We start from the raw sequence: 17,583 nt of genomic DNA, 5'->3' as shown, positions 1-17,583 counted from the left end.
CACGCTCAGTAAACCCACCACCTGAAGTTTAATATAAAGTTCAAACTAAGGGCAAAAGCAGAAAGGCAGGGGGAAACACTGAACAAACAAAACCCAAAACAGAGTAGCTGTTCAAATACTCTGCACATGGAATAAGGTGGGGGAGTGTAATTTACTAACCTACAGCACAAGATGAAGGATCTGGATGTTATTTTGCCAAAAAGCAAGTGCAGAACACTTGGTCGTCATTGCAAGCAGATGGGAGAGGGATCTCTTCAACTAGTGACCTCCCACATGTTGTACTGGTTAGTCTGCTGTGCCACCGTGGCTACTGGCACGTGGCATTGAGATCATCCCCTTCCTGATCAGGAACAGACGGGCAAGCCTGTAACATGCTGCGAATTTGTACCACAGCTCACTGCCTTCCTCTTGTTACCAGCCCCATGTAACGTTCAGGCCACTGCTTAAGCTCCAGAATAATGTCCGTATAGTCTCATGAATTCGTACCATGATTTAGTTTCCAAACAGTAACTTCCCTTCTCCTCTTGGAGGAAGAAAGTGCTTTAAAAACACCATTTTAATAATTTCTATTAAGAAGACTGTCCCTTGTGGCAATTGTACAGTTTTGCTTGAAGACAGCGAATGATCTGCAAAATGCCTGGCTCTGGCTCGTAAACCAAGGATATACGTTCTACCTCATTCCCCATATACGAAGTAAACCCTAATACTACAATAGACACAGCATTATTTAAACAGTATTTTAATAGTTTTATTTAGTAGATAACACCACATATATTGCACACATGTATGCCCTAGGCCCAAAGCAACCGTTATCACGTAGGAAGTATTGAACATCTCTCTTCCAAAATGTAGCCCAGTACTGCTGGTGGCAATGGTTTGAATGCCCATTCATTCAGGAATTCCACAAGTCACAGCAGCTTCTTGACTGCACTCTTCACCCTGTGCTCACAGGCCTGTCCTCCCACTGGAAAGGAGATCAAAAAAAGCTCCCAAGCCCAGTAAGTATTTCCATAATTCCTCTCCCACTGGGAGAGATGTTAAACAGTGGCTCCCACTTGGCAGTGACTAGATATCCTCCTAATCCTCTCACTGTTCAGGTATCTTAAGGTGTCTTGTGCCACTTCCTCCACATTCAGGCACAGCAGGCTCAGCCGAGGTCCCACTTGCGACACAAACTCCATCTCACCACAGCGAAAATTTCTCAGCTGCAATGGAGCTGAAGAGGAAAGATACAGCTTGTAACAACACAGTGCAAGGCTCCTGCTCTGTTCCAGCACACAGCTGTAGAAGCTGCTGGGGGCGGGAAGGCCTTGCAGCAGCTGCTTGGCATCTGCTAAACCTCCAAGGACAGCATGATTAAGGAATCCAGGATATAAGCAGATGAACACATTTGGCCAGCTTCCCTCCAACTTGGAGGAAACAGACATTCTGCACTGTGAAACAATGAATTCTGTGCTGCTCACATAGCGACAGAAGATATAAAGCTCAGGGCATCAGCTATCAGCAAACTGGCCTTACAGTGTTAGCCAAAAGATAATGTCTCCATAGCAGGGTATGTTCTGGTGAGCTTAGCAAATCAACCCCTGCAGCACCTGGACTCATACTCAAGCACTAGTGTCAGTGCAAGCAGCTAAGGAGAATGTTCCCTTAACACAGGGGCTGCATGGTTGCAGTAGCATGAGCTCAGACACCAGCAACCACGAATTCAAAACTCTTCAGCACTTCAAATTCTGTGGCCATGGTGAGGATTTCCAGGCCTAGTCTTGACTCTACCTGCTGTCCTGTCTAAAGTCAAAATCCACTTGATTTGGGAGGTCTGCACAATAACTCTGGCTGGCCAGAATCCTGTCTCATGCAAGGAGTGGGAACCTTGCTCTAAACCAGCTCTGTGCTTCTTTGTAAAGTAGAAAAATTTACGTATAACATTGTTGTAGACAGTGAGTTTTAGAGTATTATTTCTGTATTCTTGTAACCATGGTTCTGCTAAGATACCTCTATACTACAGAATTCACAATTCCATGGAAATCCTCCACGGACCTTGCTTTGCGGGCAGTGAAGGCAGCTCCTCTTCCCCAGCCTGATGAGATGGCTCCTCCCTTCCTTCCCACGCTAAGCGTTACAAAAGCCAGCAGTGCTTGCTTACCAGGCTGCAGGATCTTGGAAGGCTTCCTGTTTAGGCTGAAATCCAGTAGGATAGGACGACAGATGAGAGGACTCCTGCACAAGCTCCTTAGGTAGCAAGCAATGAGATCTTCGGGTTCCTCTACACACTGAGGAAGGAAAGGGTGTGTTGCCAGTGAAGGTGTAGAGGGAGGCAGGGAGTCCCTGGAACACCCACAGCAAAGGGAAATCCAGTCCAGCTGAGGCTCGAGCCCAACATGCTGCCATCTCTGCCAGAATAACCCACTCACCCCTGTGCCAGTAGCTTCCCCATGCTGAACGGACACTCTGCCCCTGCTCTGCACACAGTTCTGCAGAGCTTCCCACTCGAGAAGGCTCAGGCCCAGCACTGCTGCCACATGCTGGTTCCTGCACAGGACCAAAGCTTCACCCGTTCCATCCTCCACCAGCACCCTATGGAGAGAGCAGGCAGACCAAGATGCAGAGAGAGGTCAGGACCACGCCTGCTCCCTCACAGGAGTCACATCCCAGACAACAGTAAAGAGAGAGGGAGTTTGTTCACATCTGGGAAGACACGACTACTCTAAACTGCTGTCTTTGCTGTCCTGTCCACATTCCATCCTTGACTGGATTTTCCCCTCCCCTTTGCGATGTAATTTGTTCCCTTCTACCCACCAAATCCCATACCAAATCTCTACAGTGCTTACCGTGCACTGGCTTGCCTCACTCCTGTGTGTGATGGACATGGTGGACTGTGTCGTGTACACCTCCCCTGAAGGAAGAGTAAAGCTACAGCTCTGTATGGGCAGGTGCAAGAGAGAAGGGGAAGGGCCACTACTTCTTTTAACCCTCCCCTAACTAAGTATGCAAAGGATTAAAGAACTTCAGTGCATTTCCAATAAGTGTCTTGAGAGAAGTTGGTATGGGGAGAAAAATCACTTGCTGCAAGGTGCTGAACCCCAACAGCAGTGAACATGGGAAAAGCAGAGCATTAACAGAGTAGGAGTCTCCCCTTCGGTGTCCTCACTTCACCCCCAGTCTTAGCTGCCAGCCTGCCTGATATCAGATACACACTTCTAATTATTCGTCACTTTGGTCCATGCAAGTCCTTTTCAAACACTGAAAAAAGAGGTTTTGGAATTGGGATTGGAACTCTTATTTTTTCTACGTGGTAGCAAAGGATGTGTCAGAGTAGAAAAACTGCAAGGCTTCTCACAAATTCTCTCAGTGGAAGCTTGAATACCTCTTTGAAGATGCTGTTGCAAAGTGAGCAAACCCATTGCAAGGACAGAGTCTGTACACAGGACAAGTGGCATAAAATCCGTCCCTGGGGCGGGTTTTGCAGGTGAGGTTGCAGGCTGGATAGAAACACTAGTGAGGGGGATGAGGCTTCTCCTGCAGGACTAGAAGAAAGGAACGTGAGAACTTTGGAAAACGGTAACCTTTCTTGGGACACTGGAAGGTGGGAACAGACCCTGAACTCACCTGGAAGGAAAAGGTAGGTGAGAAGCTGGCAGAGATATGATGCTCACGCAGCTGGAGGCAATATATGTGCAATAAACATTATGGAATCTGCAATACAAAAGAGTGGATGTCAGAAAGAGCTTGTAGAAACCAAACCGTTCAGTTTTCTTGGGATGGCTGGACTGATCGTCATCTGTAACGTGGTTAGAAAATAATTTGTAGTAAGTGATTGGGTTTGGGTGACATGAAGGTATGGACAAGGGATGAGGAAAGGCCACGAGAGGAGAGATTAAGAGAGTTTCAAAGACAGTAAGAGAGAGGTCAGAGCTGTGGCCTAGATCAGGGCTCTGAAGACAGGGGTACCTTGAGATTTTGCGTTCCAATTTCTGGAAGAGGATCTTGGCTCCAGGTAGCAAACCCCGGAGATGCTGCAGATAGGAGGCAGCAATGTAAATGTCCATCACAGCGGGCGAGTCTGGAGCAACTGAGACGCTGAGCTTCAGGCTGTGATCTCGGGCTAGCAGACTCCCTGAGGAGGCACAGAACCACACACACCATGAGCTCACACACAGGTAGCATAGTCTGTCACTGAGCTGGACCTGCTAGAGGTGTTTTCTCTCCCATCACAATGAGGCTATCACTGTTCCATCTCACACATTTTCCAGGTACACTATTCTCATTTCCAACACACATGCAGTGTACAGCCCTCTGACATGCAATGGGATGCAACAGCCTGGCATACTTCCACTATTCTTAGACACACAATTAGCCAAGTGCACTGTCTCTCTGAAAGAGAAAGAAGCAAGAATTAATCTGCTGGTACCTTACAGGCTGTCACAATCTTACCTTTCTGCTTTTGAAGGCCAACAGTCACAGAGGGCTTCTCATTCTTGGGAGAGGCACACAAGGTCCTCTCCACTATCTCACCAGAGAAAGAAACAAGGGAACCTGTGAAACTGAGAGAGCAGACCAGGATTTGTGTACAGACTGAAGACAAGGGGCGTGGAAGAAGGCTTGACTTCACCCTGTCCTTTGTGGCAATCTTGGAGTGCTGTTACTTGAGCCCGGTTTCAAGGAAACCTGCCCTTGAGCACCTGAGCTACTGGATTGAGAGCCGCTTGCTGCAGCCTATCCCACCCAGTAACAAGAGGCCCCTTTAACTTGCTTTCTGCTTCTTCAGGCTCAGCAATGAAGAATAAAAAGGGAGAGGCATTACAACCTTCCTATGTGCTCAACTCCTAACTGTTTTTCTTAATTAGAGGAAAAAGCCAAGCAAAGAAAAAAACTTCAGTCTACCATAAGGCACTGGTGAAGATTTCCATGTGCATACATATCACCCCATATTAAACATGCTTTGAGCAGAAAAGCTTCTAGCCCTAGTATTTGTTTACACTAGAACAATCAAAAGCCACCACACATTCAGCCTCATTTTCCCTGCTGTGCCTGTTTCTTCTTCTGACAGGAATTTAGCAGAGACCTTTGGGACCTAGTCCACGCCAGTAGCAGCTCAAGCTTCTTCTGGGCACCATTTTGCAGTCTTGTCACCTGCAATCCCTTTAGATTTGATAAACAGCATGAGGGCAGTCTGGACTACTTGCACATAGGAAGATTTCCAAACCATATTCCTAGGGTGGATAACTCATCGCTGTTTAATGCAGTCCTGTCTCCAATAAAGATGAAGACAGATCCATTCCCTAAGACACGGCCACGTGTAATTTGGGGCAGACCAACATACCTGTTGCTAAGTACTTCTGGAATGGAGGAAATTCTCTGGTCCATGCCTGTCAGCACTGACCTGGCTGCCAGCTAGAAGTGGGGGGAGACACAGACTCAGATGGATTGCAGTTTATAGCTACCCCCAGCAGTAGAGGCAAGCTCTGCATGCTTAGAGCTATGTCAAGCAACTGATGCTTCCTCCCCAGCCTAATTCTGAGACAGGAAAAATATGAAGCCCAGGAGCAGGCTCTGATGGAGCTTAAAGCAGAATGGTCTCATAAACAAGAGTATCAGTAATTTTCTGGCTAGTTCCAGAGAGATCTACAGGTCACCTGTGAAAGCCCAGAGCAATAAGGCACTGCATACCTGGCGCTCAGTCAGACAGGAGATCCATGTCTCGTGCTGTAGGTGCCAGGTATCTTGGACAGGCAGGCACAGCGGGCAGGATGACTTGCTCAGGAACTTTGATGGCACAGGTGGAAAACAGAGCTTGTCAAACACTTCCAAGTCCTGAGAGAAGAGCGATAAGGCAAGAAAAAAAAGACTATTACAGGAAGGAGATGAAAGCTATATAGGAAAAAAGGGCCACTGAAGGACAATGGTTTAAAGAAAAAAAAAAAAAATCCACTGAACTCAGAGCTCTGAGAATTTTAAGCAACCACAGAAGTTCCTTGACAAGACAGATGGGAATTCCAAGCCTTGAAAAGAGCTTAGCCACCCTCTGACTCCAACTTCCACACGCAGTTCAGCAAAAGACTCCAAGAAGATACAGGAAGACAACCTCTCTCTTACCGAGCAGCAGGGCACAATGAAGTGATACAGTCCATCCAGGTGCAGAAATGGAAACCATCGTAGAGATTTCCCCATAAAGAGCAGTAGTACCTGGCAGGGGAGGGGAGGAGAGAAAGAAAAGGTGATAAGAAATGTTATGAAAAAGGTAGGAAATGAAAAATACAGCAAGAAGAGAACAAACCCAGCAGAGGATGTCTTGATTGAGAAGTAAGGTTAGCACCATCAAGGGTAAGAGAAGGTGGATGCATTTACAGGAAGATGACAGAGAGACAGAACTCCCTTGGAGTGGCACAAGGGAGTTGCCTGCATAAACATACATCTGTATCCAACACAAAAATCACTTTCCCACTGATTAGGAATCTAGATAATTATCGCACAGGCTCCCTGAGGAGCCAGCTCCCAGATTTATCAAACCACACCCCAAAGCTACCTCCTGCCTTACTTCTTGCTGTGTCAGGCTCTCTTCTCCATCACAGTCAGTCTCCTCCAGCTCTGATAGATTCCCGATTTCTCTGGGGTGGCTCCAGAGCCGAGGTCTGCCCAGCCACAGCACTGTGGATTGAAAACTGCACTGCAGCTCCCGTCCTTCTCCATCTTCTTCTCTGCGTAGTTGGTAATTGCGTAACATAAGACCCTCTTTCTGGGTAACCAAGAATAGGCGAGCTACACAGCTGGTCTTTTCAGTGCTGCTCTGGCCCCCCTGACAGTTCTCCTCTCTGTGAGTATCTGGCTTGGGATCCTCCAATTTCAGCATTTTTGCCTTTGGGGTTTCCAGCTCAGATGTTAAGCTGCCATCATCCTTCATCCTCAAGGAAGAGCTGTTTCCACTCCTAAGGCCTTTCTGGATTTGTCCTTTGGCAGCATGGAGAACCTGAACATCCTCAAAGTAGAACTGCACATAGACACTGAAACAACAAATGGTAGCAGTGAAACTCCCTGTTCCTGACAGGTGGCTCTCTGAAACAAGCAGTCATCTGGGAAAAGCACTTCTGGTGAGTGCCCTGCAGGTACTCAGCAGGAGCAGCAGGAAAGGGTGAAGTAGGGGGTAGCTACCAGGCTGGGTGTATACTGAACAAAATGGAGATGGTGGGTTTGTTGCTGATAAAGGTCTCCTTTTCTGCAAATAGCAAAGGACAGTTGCTTTGGCACTGAAATACTATGCTAATAAGCAGTTCTACCATAGTCAAAAATAGTTGTGGAACTGGAGAGTGATGATTTTATTTGTACACTGAATAAAGGGACTCACCTGTTTTTTTTCTCCCTCACATGCTGCAGATTTGCCAGGTGCTCCCAGGAAGGAAAATCACTCTGAAGGAATCTCTCCACTACAAGCTGGTAATTTTCCACCTGCAAGAGCGATCCTGCAAACACATCAGAGAAAGGAGCTGAGCTAACAAAAAGAGAACATAAAAACAGTAAGCTCAGTTTCCTCATTTTAAAGTCACGAGGCCAGGCAATGACAGTTCAGCATCTCCACACCAAGTCTTCTCTTCCTTGTTTTGGAGCTGAATGGCAGAACAGCAAAAGCTCAGCACTCTCAAATTTAGCTCAGTGGGACATACCTACGAGAGCTGTATTGGCAAAGGGGCTACCATCCTTATGGGATATCACGCAAGGAAGAGTGCTGCTCTTGTCCTGCAGCTGGAGGGAACCGCTCCTTGAGGAGACTCTCAGCACACCCAGCAGTATCTGGAACAGCAAGGAAGCAAGCTGCAAAGAGTATCAAACACTTCCCATCTTTGAAGGCAAGGCAGCAGCCCAAATCCAGCCTGCGTTCAACACACCACAGATGAGAAAAGCAGTGTCATTCCCTAACAGAAGGGGCAGGCATGCATCAGACAGTGCTGGAAGGCATGGGAAGAACCAGGAACTCCCAAGGAACATACAGAAAAGGGAACAAGGCACTTACCAGGCGGGGCTGGAAACTTCCTGCTGAGAGCGTGCAGTAGGACCAGGCCAGTCTGCGATTCAGCTCCTGGGTGCCCATGTGCTGTGCCTCCAACGGGGAGAGCAGCTGTGATGGACTGAAGCCTTCCCAGCTCTTCTGTTCTGCCATACGGCAAGCTACAGACAGAGATGGGGCCTGGCATGGGGGATTCAGGGTCAGATACTAAGAAAAAAGAAAGAAAGAATGAACCAGTGGAGTTTCTTCCCATCAGACAAGCAGGAAACAGTTCACAGAGCATTTACTCACCTTTTGCAGTGGACACTGATGCGTTTTTTCCAGGATTTCATTATAAACATCTCTTGCTTCTTTTTTATACGGCATCACAGCTTGCAGAAGAGGGACAAGGAACTTCTCAGCAGTTCCAGGTTTTTGGTGCGCAGAACTAAGTGCTAGTCGACGGCACCCAAAGAAACAAGAAAACCTGAAAAAAATTACAACAGTTAAAAACATTAACAGTCCTCACTTTTTGGTGAGTTTTGCAAGTAAGTCAGGGATTCTTTCTGCTTGTTATGTGTGAATGTGCTGTGCAGGACAAGAACTAAGGAGAGCACAAAAAGAACATGAAGTGATGAAAAAAAGGAACATTTAAAGGCAATGCAGACTTATGTCAGGCAAGCAGACAAGGAACAGGAAAATATACAGAAATGGACAAAATGGCAAAATCTCAAAACTCAAGTGGACAAAAAACCCACATCACCTGTAAATAGTCTCCCTCTAAGCCACACAAATGGATGGCTGTGCATTTTGGCTAAGCTTTATATGATTACTCATATTAGGTGTACTTGGCTTTTTTTTTTTTTTTTTTTTTTTTTTACAGGATGCAAAAAATCATGAGACAAAACAAGGACAGAAGTTTAGCTCACTGCTTTTGATTGCCTGGAGGCGATCACACTGCAAGTCAAAATATGACTTAATAACATAAAGTGAACTCAAATAAAAAGAGACGGCAACTAACTCACTCGAACAATTTTCAAGCAGTAGCAGGAATTAGCAATCACATTGAAAGAAAGTGAAAAAGCTAATAAAACTGAAACATATCTAGCAGCATTCCCAGGGCAAAACTGAAGCTGTTTTATTGGAAAGCATGGTAAAAATTCCGCAGTGCCAGTAAAGCACAGGAAGACTGAGCATTCTATAATCTGCTACCTGACTGCCCGAGATTGAATATATGCATTTTAGTTTTTAAAGTCCAAGGCAGCAGTTACAGTGATCAACCGTAATTATTCCAGAGCAAGCACAAATATTTTCACTAACAGAACCCAGAAGTAAACCCAGAAACTGGTCCACAGCTGGCATGTGAACAGCGTGCAGCCACCACAGAGAGCAGGAAGCCATCTGGAGGACCCAGAGATAAGCACGTGTGGGAATACCTGCCAAGACAGAGGCTCTCAAACAAATGTGCACACTACTGGCAATACTCAGAATATTTCAAAGCGATATACCAAGCAGCTACTGCTGCTCCTGTGAGCAGCCAGGACACAAGAGCCTTTACATCAGTTGTGATCTGGTTATAGCAGCAGTTTCCAGCTCCGGCCTCAGTGCCCACCTTGACTGGCCAAACAAACCACATTGGCCAGCAGGCATCCCTACAGTGCTTCCGTATTTCAGGACAAAACTTCCTAGGCAGGGGTATGTGAGCACACGCCCTGGAGTGCTGCAGCTTCCCTAGAGCAGTGAGCTTGCTCAAAATGCACTTGAAAAATGTACAGGATTTTCTCATAAGAGCAACTGCAAGGTACAAGCAACTGGACATGACACGAAATCTAGATGAATGGCTTACTAAGGCCAGTAAACCAGAAGCAATTGCTGCTGCTATTAGTATCCAAGCACAGTAATTTTGTGAACCCTTAGTCTAGAAGACATCCAGGTAACCTACAAAGTACATTTACACATAGCCTGACTTCAGAAGAACTGTCCTCACCTCTCCTCAAATGTCTCCAGGAGGCTCACCAGCCAGAGGTAGAGTGGCATATCAAGATTGTAGTGGAAGAGCAGCTGCAGGTAGAGATTTCCTGAAGTGGCTGGTGGCTGGTAGGGGGTGCTGAGCCTTGAAAAGCTCTTCAGCACAACAGTGCTACTCAGGCAAGCACCAAGTACAATGAAAGGGAAGGATACCAGAGGCTTCTGCAGGAGGTGGACATCGATGAGCTGAGATACACAGACATACAACTTAAGAGAAGAGATAGCTAGTCTGCCATCACTCCCCAAAACCATCACACCATCCTAAATCCATTGTCACTCTATTGGATAGTCTATAAACCCAAAGGGCCTGGGAAACCTGGCACTGCTTAGAAAAGAATCATATAATAATAATTTTGATTCTCATGACCAAACATAGACAGTAAGATCCCCAGTTTTGTTCCAGATACTTGCTGAAATAATTCCAATGTTCCCATAGACTTCTGTCCACCCACATGCTCATGAGCCATCCCCAGGGTCTGAGTCTTTTTCACTGAAAGCGTTATGCCTTGTCTCAACTTACCTCTAGACACGCTCCTGGTCGGAGTCCACGTGCAGAGTTCAACATCTGCTGGTAAGCAAGGCACAAGCAGACTTTGTCATCCAGTAAAAAGAGACCAGCTTGGACATTGAGTATTTTGGTGACAGTTCCCTAAATAGAAAGCAAACAGGAAGTTATAGGAGTGTAGAAAGTCCCAGAACATAAAGAGACTCCTAGGCCTGAGCAATAAGGAAATAAATCCACGATAAAATGAATTCTCCTCGCAGGCCAGGAGCTGAAATCCCACAGCGAGAGTGGGTGAAGGTTAACCCTACAAATCCTTACCACATATGAGATGATCTTGGACTCTTTGGTTGATTTTGGTTTCTCCTCTTCAACTCCCAGCTCAAAGGAGTCACTGAGCTGCTCAGCAGTCTCAGGGGAAGAAGACTGAGTAGATTCTCCTTGCCAAGCACTGTCCAGTGGCTGCTCCCTCACCTGCTCTGCACAGTAGGGCAGAAGGCAGGAAGAAACATCGGTGACAAGTATCCTTTGTCCAGATTTGAGGCTGGACATACTCAGGGCTGTTATTGTGTACCTGTGACCCAACTGGAGAATACGATGCCATGCCAGCTGGTTGGGCTTCTAGAGCAGAGATACCAAAAGCAACATCAGCAACTCCTGCACCAGAAAATATTCTCCCCCAACCCCGATAACCCCAACCAGAAAACCCTTCCTTTGAGAGGACTGCCTCACACTCTTAGCAAAAGGGTAATATCTGCAAGATGTTCAGGGACACTGCAACTGCATGAGGGAGGAAGGCTGTATTTCTGCAAGGTATAGAACTAGACTTCTTACATACAAGGACCATCGTAGTCTTCATGGAATTAAAAAAAAAAAAAAAAAATTGCTAGTAAAAGGAGGAATAAATCAAAACCAGGAAGTCAAAGGCAAGTTTCAAATCAGCTAGCACATACACAGATACAGACGGTGAATTTGTGAGCAAAATTCCAAGGACTTACCTGTACCAGCACAGGGACCCAAACAGCTGAGGTGAAGCACTTCAGAAACAGAAAGAAGAATGTCTTTTGGTGAATACAAAGGAGAGGTCCAAGTCTGACCAATTCACCTGCCACAGTGAGCTTTGATCTTTTCTTACATGGAATCCTAGAGGGCAAACAAGGAGGCAAAGGAAATCAGAGATGAAAGAAGAACTTGAAAGTATCTCATAAGCAAAATAAACAAATATGCAGCATGCACTTTCTGGAAAAAAAGGAGCCAACACAGTAACATGAACCATCTCCCCGCGAGGTTTTCAAAACAATATTTGGCTACAAAATCCTTACTTTAACTTTTATATAATAAATCCCTTTGACAGTTTAAAAAACCTTAATATTTGAAGACAGCAGGGTTGTGTTGAACGAATTCATGTATGCCATGACAACAGCCAGATTATAAAAAGCTTTACCACAAACAAGAAACTAATTATAGGTCAAACGGGGGGGGGGGGGGTGTGCGACGACGGGACGGGAAAAGTCACAAGCAATTCTTCAGCAGAAAACAGAACTCAGCTTTACAGATCCGTGGTATGTGATGCTGTGGAAGCTCTAAGCCTATAAACAAAAGAGTCCTGGAAGCCACAATGAGTCTTCCTAACAAACTTGACACAGTGTAAAAGAGCAGCAAAATTGAAAGCAGATGAGAGGAGAGAGAGGTGACATTTCTTTAGTCATTTTCTTTGTAATTTCAAACTTTCAATGCAAACAATAAAAAAAAATATATATTTTAAACAAGCAGATGTTTGTCATTTCATTTGTCATTTTCATTTCAACTCCTATTGGACTTGAATATAACCATCCCACTTACTCTAAACAAATCCATTCTTGATTCTAAAACATATAAACAATTACCTAACTTTATGACTCTTTTTAAGATAAATACCAGGATATCCACACACACTAGTACCAAAACTTTACTGGTAACATTTTTAAAGAAGGAACATGGAAAATTGGTCAGATATCAGGAAGTAGCAGAGGAGCTTTATGTCAAAAGCCTGAGAGCGTACACTGAAATATGGAAATAGTTTTCTTGTTTAGAAAGGTCTGTTGAGCTAAATCAAACACTTAAGCTTAAAGTAAGTTTCTCACAAGCAGATAAACACAATTAAAACAAAGCTAAAAAGAAACTAAAGGAGCCTGACTAGTGACATTTTACTGTTACTAAATTATATTAAGAATTCTCTACTGAAGAAGAAACACAAAACATGACCTAGCAAAACCTGAAATTATGAACTTCAGTAAGATTTGCAATTCCATTGGCTACATATTCGCATACTGTAAGTATTATTTTCACTGAAGACAACAGTTACCTTTATCAGCTGACATTTAACTGGCACCTCGTCTCAGCAATCTGATAAGAACTTGACTGGTGGTATATATTAATATCACATTAGAATCTAGAATTACTGTCAATAGTACTTTTGGATCACTGTAGCTTAAAAAAAAAGTTGTGCTAATCGAAAGACTGAATTTTAGCCTCAGTGGAAGATGAATCATCACTGTGTTGTTGTGTCCTTTCTGTAGTATCAAAATACATCTGGAAATAATTAAAGCTTGTCTTATTTTGTCAAAACACAGAATAAAAACTTCCAGTGAAGTCTTGGAAAACAACTGATTAATGAAAAGTAGCTTTATTGTATAACTATTACTTCCACCATTCACCTTACTGCTTCTACCTGTGGCAGAAACAGAATTTGGCTCTAAGCCAAGTGCTCTTCATGGTACCTGCCAAACCAGAGCAAGAGTGCTATGAGGGAGTTGAGCATGCTGGGTGTTTACCTGGAAGCAAGCAGTGGCTCTGCTGACGCCAGGCAGGTGACTGGAATGCTGCTGGGTACTTCCTCTGAGAGATTTACAGGCACTGGATCCACCAGAATTTCCACATACCCTGCTGCGGTCTGGTCTGTCTGTGGTATATATGACCAACTCGGGAAGAGGAACAGTGACTCCAGCCACTCAAGTTCAAAATGCAGGAGCTAAGACAAAAGATAACAAGATAAAAGCTTCGGTTAAGTTACAGTATATTTTCTCAGCATTACTTAGAATGTTCATTGCTAATTTGCCCTTGTATTCATATCACAAGCTTGTTCTGCTGCTGGGCTTCTTTACTAAATGACAGTCTGTCCATTCCCCTACCTTGCATGGAGAACTCCTGTCCTTCCAGATGCAAATCTGAATTTGCTGAGCTCTACAGCGAGCATTTCCTGGGCTATAGTGACACCCTCCTAGCAAGGTGATAATTAATTCACTGCAACACTTGGTTATTTTCAGACTGTTTTTCTAAAATTCTCCCCTGCTTTCTTTTCCCGCATGTTTTCAGTTAGAAGCTCGTACCAATGTAACTTTTTCTGTCTTCAACTCTTTAGAAAGCCCAGCCTCAGTGCTCTTTCATCACCACTCCAGGGGTTACCTCTTATCTAGACTCCCCTCGCAATGACCTTCAGAAGGCTTTTAATTCAATTGTCACACAAGCTATTATTTCCTGAAACTATGTCATCAGTGCATTACTGAACAACCAGTACAGCTCTCCAGAAAGTTATTTCTTCCCCGCCAGTTGGAATTCAACAAATAGAAGGCAGCGCTGTGACTTCCAGGTCTCCCAGGTCACTTCGTACTGTTGAGAATTTAACACAACTGTACATTAGGCTGTTTTTTTTTGTTGTTGTTGTTGTTGTTTTTTTTTTTTTTCCCAGGACTGTGCTTTCAATATTTGTTCTCCTAGCAATGACAAACTGAACATATCCTGTCCTCTTCCCAGGATCCGAGCTTGCTGTTTTCCTGCCTATTACATAGATGTGTTATTTCCCTCATTACAGACTTCAGCAGACCATCTGAAGGCCCTGGTGGTCTGCAACACTGCCCCAGAAGTGGAAATAAACACAGAACCCCTCCAACTGAGGACATACCTCACATGGAATTATCCCAGTATTGTCTTTCACGTATAGGCAACCGTTTACCAACTTCTTATTGTCCTCTTGCCTTCCATCTATTAAATAGCCAACCAAGATCAGGTAAGTCCTTGGCAAAGTGCTCTGTGTGGGTAAAGCACTGTGTCCTTGATGGGCCCATTCTTTAAATTCATTAGTGCTCCAGGTCAGGTGGCTGCAGCACGGCATGCACTGCTGACGCTGTAGGTCAGAGATGGAGATGAAACTGGAAAGAAAAGAAAAGCAAAACTATAGAAGAAACCTGAGCCTGCAAAGTCTGAGAATTACAGTGACCATTGCAGTGGACAAAGCCTGGCTAAGTCAGAGAAGAGCCTTAGCTATTGGTATGGTCTGATGATACCACGTGGCAAGAACCAACCCATTCACTAGCATTTATTAAGGATCTCTCTTAGCTCAGTCAACATGCTCTGTTTGAGCATCCTCTCTGAAAACAGACACCCTTTGCTACTAAGGTCACATGAACAGGCATGTGGAAGATTTGGAAAAAAATTAAAATAATTGAGAGTTGATAAAATGGAATAAGTTTTCAAGTACATGTTGGGGGAGGTGAGAGGGAGAAGTTACTAGTTCAGACATTTTTAGCTTGAATGGGAGACTGTGAGAAAACCCCAACAAACGCTCAACACAGTTTACATATCAGCAATGAACACAGGTAAAAACAGATAATCCCATCATCTGGTGCTAAAATTGCTGAACTGTAGTAAAAGCAAGGTTGAACAACTTCTAGGTGAAGACCATGACTGTTTTGGAACAAATTGTCTCCTATGGATAGCTTATACAATACAAAGCTGAGGCAGCAAGCCAGCAATCTTAGACTGGGCCTTCACTTATAAGAACACAGCCAAGCCAGACCTGAATCTTTCCACCTACCCTCCTGGCTTTGAGGAGAGAGGGGAGAAGTAGATGTAACGTTAAATCAAGTACATCTGAAGCCATCTGCAGTTTAGCATCTATCATGCTTAGACTGACCACAGTACCCAATGTAGGAGAACAAGGCAGCATCCACAGTAGATTCTAAGCCTTTTCAGTGTTTATATGATCATGGCAGCACTCATCATCGTTGTTTACATCCTGGCTCTCTATGTTAGGGAATTAACAAAAGTCTTCTGTCCATATTAACATCAACACTGAAAGAGCGAATACAAACTGGTCTCCAGCTAGTGATTTTGGTACTTGTTTCCAGTGAGGTTGCTGACAATTTTAGGTTGTGAAACTGCAGCTCTATTCACAACACCCACTTGCTCAGTAGCAGGACATAATCAAATTCAGAGAGTATGAAGTGTTTCACTTGATTAGTCAAGTATCAAAGGTTCAAAGACAGAAACCAGCCTAGACAAGTGATGGGTATGAATTGGCAATAAATAGTATTTATATATATATAAAAAAAATAATCAGAAGATATAAATTTATGCAGGTACTTACACTGTGTATTTGGCAGGAATTTGAACAGGAGAAAGATTAGCTGAAAAGGACACAAGCAAACTGCTCCATCCTGAGAGACAGAGCAGCACCAGGAATAATACCGGTATCTATGATCTACAAGGAGAACACAATGCTGCTCATGTTCTCATCACATGTTCTCACTGCTTTTTGAAAGAAGCCAAAACTACAGCAGTACACTGGATCCTGGTTATTCACATACAGAGAACTAACTGGACCCTTTTCTGGTGCTTGATGGTTAGCTGTGGAGGTAGTATGAGACTCGCAAACAGACCACTGGTGGTTGATACAAGACAAGTTATCAACCACCTTCAACTCTTCTCTACTAATTCCCCTGAATATAAACTAAACTCTGGATACATATAAAACATAATAAAATATAGTCTATACAAAAAAATCTGGCTTTGATGAGATCAGTTTAGCTGGTATGGTATGAAGGCCTTACGGCCTACATTTATAACCTATTAGTATAAAATTAAAAGCTGCAAGTCCCTAACAAATTCTAGTTGACCTTTGTCCCCAAACCAACTGTGACAGGGGTTTTAACAGACATTCTCCCACCATAAACTGAAGCAAGACAGAAATAGATCTAGCAGAGCCAAACCTTCCCATCTGGATCTCTCTCAGTAAGTTGCCTGTTTTTTCATGACAGTAAGCACCCAAAAGCCTTTTACCACATAACGATGGACCACGCTATCCTGGATTCCCCCTTTGTGAGAGTGCACACTCGAGGGCAGATCTCCGTCCGGCCAACAGCCCTGGGGACCGTGCCCAGGACCAGCCTCCCGAGCTGGATCCAGCCGGGAAGGCGCCGTGCACCACAGCGGCTCGTTCTCAGCGAGGTGCCCTACTTTGGTTACACACCCTACCTACCGCAGACAAGCGGATACGGTGCTTAATCATACCGCAGGAGCGATCGGGGGCGCATCGAAGCCAAAAAAACGCGTGCGGTCACCCGTCTTCTACAACTTCCCTCCCACACCCAGCATCCGGGGCGGGCATCGCACACGAACGGGCAGCGCTCGCCTGGCGGCGGCTGTTACTGCAGCTGCTGCTGCTGCTGCTGCAGCCGCCGTGCTGAGCTCCCGGGAGGGCCCCGCCGGTTCCGCCCCACCAGCCCGTGGCTGCGGCCGGGCCCCTCACGGGTGTGCGTGGGGCCGTCCTCCGCACCGTGCTGCGCATGCGCGAGGGACAAGCGCAAGCACCAGTCCTAAAGGGACGACCCCAGTACATACATACACACACGCACGCACTCCCCCGGCTCCGTCTCAGCCCGTTCCGCCCCTCCTCTCGCCTCCCATCCCCTTCTCCCCGCCCCACCGTCACCTATAGCCGAGCGGTAGGTCCCCACCACCCGCGCTGCGCAGGCACCGCAGCACCGCGTCCAGCGGCGGCGGCGGCTCCGGCCCGCCAGGCCCCTCGCGGGCAGGGAGCGCTCGGCGGGCGAAGTCTCGAGCCGCCTGTAGCCAGCGCTGCTCCTAGGGAGAAGCAGAGAAACGGGGCTTCAGCGCCGTGCGGCGGGGAGGGCCCGGAGCCCCCCCCCAGGTCACTCACCGCCGCGCTGGGCTGCGCCATGGCGGCGCCCGGCCCAGCCGCGTGCCTCACGGCGTTGCTGTGGCGACGCGGCGGCGGGAAACCGCGCAAGGCCCGCCGGGA

The 17,583-nt window shown here is 45.8% G+C and overlaps 1 protein-coding gene across 7 annotated transcripts in view; it reads right to left on the bottom strand.

Annotated features, from left to right (window-relative positions):
• CTC1 (CST telomere replication complex component 1) overlaps nt 1-17,583 on the bottom strand; it is a 21,556-nt gene extending 3,973 nt beyond the window's left edge. Inside the window, exons 1-24 of one of the 7 annotated variants that reach the window (XM_042788395.1) lie at nt 17,482-17,583; nt 17,254-17,405; nt 14,446-14,692; nt 13,319-13,515; nt 11,504-11,648; nt 10,827-11,126; nt 10,524-10,652; nt 9,963-10,189; nt 8,288-8,462; nt 8,003-8,203; nt 7,656-7,782; nt 7,340-7,454; nt 6,524-6,998; nt 6,094-6,183; nt 5,668-5,811; nt 5,321-5,391; nt 4,432-4,541; nt 3,949-4,114; nt 3,607-3,693; nt 3,365-3,524; nt 2,829-2,893; nt 2,412-2,574; nt 2,144-2,270; nt 724-1,216 (exon numbers count right to left, since the gene is read on the bottom strand). In XM_042788395.1, coding sequence (XP_042644329.1) covers nt 1,038-1,216; nt 2,144-2,270; nt 2,412-2,574; nt 2,829-2,893; nt 3,365-3,524; nt 3,607-3,693; nt 3,949-4,114; nt 4,432-4,541; nt 5,321-5,391; nt 5,668-5,811; nt 6,094-6,183; nt 6,524-6,998; nt 7,340-7,454; nt 7,656-7,782; nt 8,003-8,203; nt 8,288-8,462; nt 9,963-10,189; nt 10,524-10,652; nt 10,827-11,126; nt 11,504-11,648; nt 13,319-13,515; nt 14,446-14,692; nt 17,254-17,405; nt 17,482-17,502 — 3,873 coding nt within the window. In that variant the 5' untranslated portion in view covers nt 17,503-17,583 and the 3' untranslated portion in view covers nt 724-1,037. Of the gene's footprint in view, nt 1-723; nt 1,217-2,143; nt 2,271-2,411; nt 2,575-2,828; nt 2,894-3,364; nt 3,525-3,606; nt 3,694-3,948; nt 4,115-4,431; nt 4,542-5,320; nt 5,392-5,667; nt 5,812-6,093; nt 6,184-6,523; nt 6,999-7,339; nt 7,455-7,655; nt 7,783-8,002; nt 8,204-8,287; nt 8,463-9,962; nt 10,190-10,523; nt 10,653-10,826; nt 11,127-11,503; nt 11,649-13,318; nt 13,516-14,445; nt 14,693-16,832; nt 17,205-17,253; nt 17,406-17,481 lie in introns of those variants that run through there. The other 6 variants (XM_042788396.1, XM_042788397.1, XM_042788398.1 and 3 more) reach the window with 6 other exon arrangements.

The sequence above is a fragment of the Tyto alba genome, unplaced genomic scaffold, assembly GCF_018691265.1.
Source record: "Tyto alba isolate M040663 unplaced genomic scaffold, T.alba_DEE_v4.0 Super-Scaffold_14, whole genome shotgun sequence".
In the NCBI taxonomy this organism is placed as follows: Eukaryota; Metazoa; Chordata; class Aves; order Strigiformes; family Tytonidae; genus Tyto; species Tyto alba.
This window is presented reverse-complemented; position numbering and strand designations above follow the sequence as displayed.